Genomic DNA, 5248 nt, shown 5'->3' on the forward strand with positions numbered 1-5248 from the left:
TCTCTTTTTAAAGTTTCTTAATCCTATTGTAAAATTAAAAAAATAATCATTAACGTATCAAATAATTATTTTTATTTAATATATCAAATAATTATTTTTAGAAAGGGATACATTTATGTAACACCCATATAAAAGTAAAATTAAATAATTTTAAATTTTTTGCACGCTTAATATTTTAATGATTTAACTGTCATATTTCATATTTCATTCATATAGATTATGTATGTCAAACTTGACGTAAATTAAATTTTCCAACTATTTGTTTTTATGTAAAAAAGTGTCAATCGTTCAATAAATATCAATATATACAATATTTTAGATTGGTCTGATAGAGATGCGAATCAATTTGAAAACTTACATGCATGACAAGTACAATTATATTGATAAGTTCAATGGTTTGATAGTTAAAATATTAAACGTATAAAAATATAATAATAGGTGTAAAACTACTTTAGATTTACATTTTACACGCGTATAAATAAATCCACTCCACTATTTTCAATTATATTTAAATAAAATTATTAGTATTTATTTATAAATCTTTTACTACTGTTTATTTTATTTAATGATAATATGTGATATTATTATTTACTCATGTTACATAAAAACTCATGTATAATATTTCAAATATTTTCTCAAATATTATTGTCTCCCTCCTAACACCAAATACCTCCGATCATTGACCAATGTCTCACCTTCGCTAGAAACCCAGTGGAAGATTTAATTAAATAAAATCCTATATTTATAATGTCTCATCATATATTTTATTTGAGTTTTTAAATGCAAACTAATTTAATTAATTAGTGACCATGTTATAATTTATATCTATGTACGTCACATGAAATTTTATGTTGTATGTAGAGTTGTCCAGTTCGGTTCAAAAGTTTGCTCAAAAAATGAAACGGTTTGAGTAAAAGTATGACTTAAAAAATAGACTTGGGCAAAAAAACAAAGCCCATTTAGAAAACGGGCTGAGCCTCAAGTAAAATTTTTTGTCCAGGCCTGGCCCAACTCGAATTTTCAATAAAAAACCCTAATATTTTTCCATGTTTTGCTAATGTTTTTCCACTTTTTTGCCACTATTGTGCTACCATTTCACTATTATCTTGCTACTATTTTGTTGTTAATGTTTGAATATTGTATAACACTTATTTTATTGTTAATTTTACTACTATTTTAGAGGCATTTGCTTGTTAAGTTGAACTTATCTGAGTGTTATTTAAGTATAAAAACTTTTTTTAAAATTTATTTTCAATTTTTCGTGAAATATTTATTTTAATATTTTTAGTTTATTTGGTTTATTATATTTTTAAAAGAAGTTTATATAAATAAAATAAAATTTTAAAAATTTAATATAAATCAAATCTGAATTTTAATATTTTTATTTGAATCGAACTTGAATAAAAACTTAAACTCATTTTTTAGATCGAGCTAAATCCAAACTTAAAAATTGCGGTGAACTTATAATATTCACAAAATTAATTTTGGATAGTATCATATCATATGTATGTAAGTTGCATAAAGTTTTATGTCGTAAATTACACCATATGGTTAAGTTTGTTATTTAATAGCTTTAATTGTACTTTTGATCTAATTATTTCATATAACTATAATATTTACAAACTTAATAACAACTTTTTACAAGTGCAAAAAAAATCATACATAATATATTCATTTTATATGTACTAAATCCTTAGTATTAAATTTTAATTACAACTTATATTCTTTCAAAAAAAATTCACAACTTATATATATAAAATATTCATGACATAATTAAATTTTAAAATTTATTTGTTTTGCAAGTTATAATCTGACATGACATTAATAATTAAAATTCAAAATAAATTATGTTCTAAACTAGTGCTATATGCATACTTAGTGATAATAATGATTATACTAAAAATTGATACATTTTAAACTAAAATTGATGAGTTAGACTACCTGAACTAAAACCTATATATGGTAACCGCACATGATAACTCAGGAATCCATGCACATATTTAAGTTTCGCAGGTAGCTTGTGCAACTTTCACTTTCATTGTAGTTTTCATTTTATCTTAATAAATAATCTTAAACTTATACTATTTTGAGTATCGTTATCATACTATTCAAATAAAAAAAATCTGATAAAAACACATCGAACTATATCATAAAACACAAATTATTAATATATAAATATTTAAGGTAAACTAAATCAAAAGTTACTAAATTATTAATAAATTTAGATTTTAATCACTTAACTTCAAAAAAATTACAAAATAATCATTAAATTATTTAAAAATTTTAATTTAAAAATCGATATTGTATAACCTCCTTTTATCTTTGTTCGGACCTAATCAAATTGATACGCATACAAAATGCATGCGAAATTATTGGACCTAATTAGACCCATCACTCTGACCGAAAAAATTAAGGGCACCAAATCACAAATTTAAGCCCAGCCCACCAAGATTCCGAAACTTCTAGGGTTTCAATCAACTCGCACTATATATTACCCCATTTCCCTTTTTCCTTGTTTCTTTACTTAGGGTTTTTGGGAGAAGAGAATCAGAGCCGCAGCTGCCGCCATCGCCATGGTGAAGTTTCTTAAACCGAACAAGGCAGTTATCGTCCTCCAGGGTCGATACGCCGGCCGCAAAGCCGTCATTGTCAGATCTTTCGACGATGGCACACGTGACCGCGCCTATGGCCATTGTTTGGTTGCAGGGATAAAGAAGTATCCGAGCAAGGTTATCCGCAAGGACTCCGCGAAGAAAACCGCCAAGAAGTCACGCGTCAAGTGCTTCATCAAGCTCGTCAATTACCAGCACCTGATGCCCACGCGCTACACCCTCGACGTGGACTTGAAAGACGTGGTTACCGTCGATGCTCTCCAGACCAAGGACAAGAAAGTGGCCGCTTGTAAGGCAACTAAGGAGAGGTTTGAAGAGAGGTTCAAGACTGGGAAAAACAGGTGGTTCTTTACTAAGCTCAGGTTTTAAGTGTTTTATTGGAACATGTTTTATGCTTAAGTAGTTTTATCGAACAATTTTGAATTTAATGACGGATTTTGAATCTGTTTGGATAAGATATTTCTGGGTTATTATTTTTGTTATTTTATGGAACGTGATTTGCTCATTTCTATAAGAAGTTTAAGCTTTTGAACTATTTTGTGTCCTTTATAATTTATCATATTGTCTTAACGTAGATCTGTAGATCAATGGAGGTTGTGAATTGAATCTTTTAATGTTTGAACCTATTATAATGTCATCACTGTCATTGATTTATTTTTGGATTTTTGAATGTTTTAGCTAACCCAAGAAATGGGTATGCTTTACTGCATTTTGAATATGCTTGGATGTGGCTTTTCTTGGTTATCGCTGTTTCTGTAAATCTGCATTGATCGAGAGATTAAGCTTTTAGTTTAGGGTTTATCCATTATACAAACTATTTGATTCTTAGTTGAAGTGAGCAACATGTGCTTGTGTTTGACTATCGGAAGCTTGAGGTGGCGGAGTGGGGCTTATTGAAATTGGAATCATAATCCATATTGGAGGGCTTGCCGTGCAATTCCAGTGCACAGAGGTTTGTTACCTATAGTTTACTCGTATAACGAGCGTTGCAGTGAACATTATGCACTCGTTACACGACCACCACTTAGAGGAAAGTTCATGCAAGTCAAGCAAATAGTAGGCAATATTCTAAAAAGCAGTGTTTTACAGTTCTAGTTTTCAGAATCTGATCTACTTGGATTTTTTTACCCTGCATTGTTCCTTTGGGTTTAAAGTAGTGTTCGTATTTGTTATACCACCTCCGGAAATGGCTCTACATGTCACCCCTAGAACACCATGCCGCCCATGGACTACCTTCGTCAAGAGTACTTGGCCTCACGCTCATTGATTGCTAAGCTGCCTTATAATGTCTCATTTTCGACCCACGTGGTCATGTTGCAGCCTGTATAAAGGGACAACAAGATGTGACCTTGTCATCAGTTAAACATTGAACATGACATCTCCTCTATCTTTTTTATGTAAGTCCTCTCATTCTTCTAACGAGGGGCCATTCCATTCCAATATATCCTCTACCTTTCAACTTGCTCTCCTTCCCTATAACATTTGCAACTGTCCTGCTACCGTCGATGGTTCTCTGCCTTTTGAGGGTGAACAGCCACCTTTCCTACCAGTTAGTTGGTTTTCACCATTATCAATTTTGTGTTTTATGTTGTACATTTGATTCATCTTTTTTGGACTAGATGGCAATTATTTAATTTTACACATTATATGGGTTTGGATTAGCAATGATTTGCTTAGGGCTTCACATCTATTTAAAGTTACATTATAAAAATTATAAATAAAGGGAGAGATGATACTTTTCTGCCATTTCACACCAATTATAACTTTTTTATTAAGATTTTGAAGTTGATAGTAATTCCTTTTTCAATGTATAACTGCAATGTCAAAATTAGATTTATAATAATAAATTTGTTTCAAATGCCAAATCGACCGCTCATTTTAGATTGTAGAACATCATTTCTCGTTTTTAATGTGTTTTTTTATAATTCTTTTTCAATCTCATAATTTTAAAAAGTTTGAATTCTGCCTTGTAATTTGTATAAGTTGTGGTTGTCCGAATTAAACAAATGATAATAATTAAATTTATTTGGTTAAATCTTGCTATTAATCTTATATATATAAACATGAGATAATATGTTTGCCATGTCAAAATTTAAAAATAATAGCACTTAATGAATTTAATAGCTATCAAAGATCAAAATCTTAAAATTCTAAAAGTATAGAGATTAAAAATGATCATATTAAAGTTATCGACTAAATCCATAACTTATGCATGGTACATAGGCTACTAATAAAATTTAACCTTTCTAAAAACTACAAAACTACACCTGAATAAATTAATGTTATAACTATTGTTTCTCTTCTTCTCTTTTAGTTTTTAATTTTATTACGCTGTACAATTTCTATAGTTTTAATTTTTTTATAATTTAAAAAACTGTGTTAGAAATGAATTTGGATAATAATACCAATATTTTTATGAACTTATTTGTTTCATCACTCAATTTGCTTCGGAAGTTGGAACATGCAATCTTAATGTACACTGAAATGGTGTCTGGATTACAAAATTCATGTAACAGGCGAAGATTGAAAATGAAATCGTGGTAGAAGGTACCTTCATTATCACCTTGTGAAGTATTTGGATCCATACGAACAAAGTATTATTAGAGGGTGCAACTCCAAATCATGTAACAGTTATC

General features: G+C 29.4%; 1 protein-coding gene across 1 annotated transcript; it reads left to right on the top strand.

Annotated features, from left to right (window-relative positions):
* Window positions 1-2495: 2495 nt before the first annotated feature.
* LOC107954863 (60S ribosomal protein L27-3) lies at window positions 2496-3147 on the top strand. Its single transcript, XM_016890550.2, has one exon. It carries the CDS (start codon window positions 2574-2576, stop codon window positions 2979-2981), a length of 408 nt encoding a protein of 135 aa, XP_016746039.1. The 5' UTR covers window positions 2496-2573; the 3' UTR covers window positions 2982-3147.
* Window positions 3148-5248: the final 2101 nt, after the last annotated feature.

This window comes from Gossypium hirsutum, chromosome D07 (assembly GCF_007990345.1).
Source record: "Gossypium hirsutum isolate 1008001.06 chromosome D07, Gossypium_hirsutum_v2.1, whole genome shotgun sequence".
NCBI classification, from domain to species: Eukaryota; Viridiplantae; Streptophyta; class Magnoliopsida; order Malvales; family Malvaceae; genus Gossypium; species Gossypium hirsutum.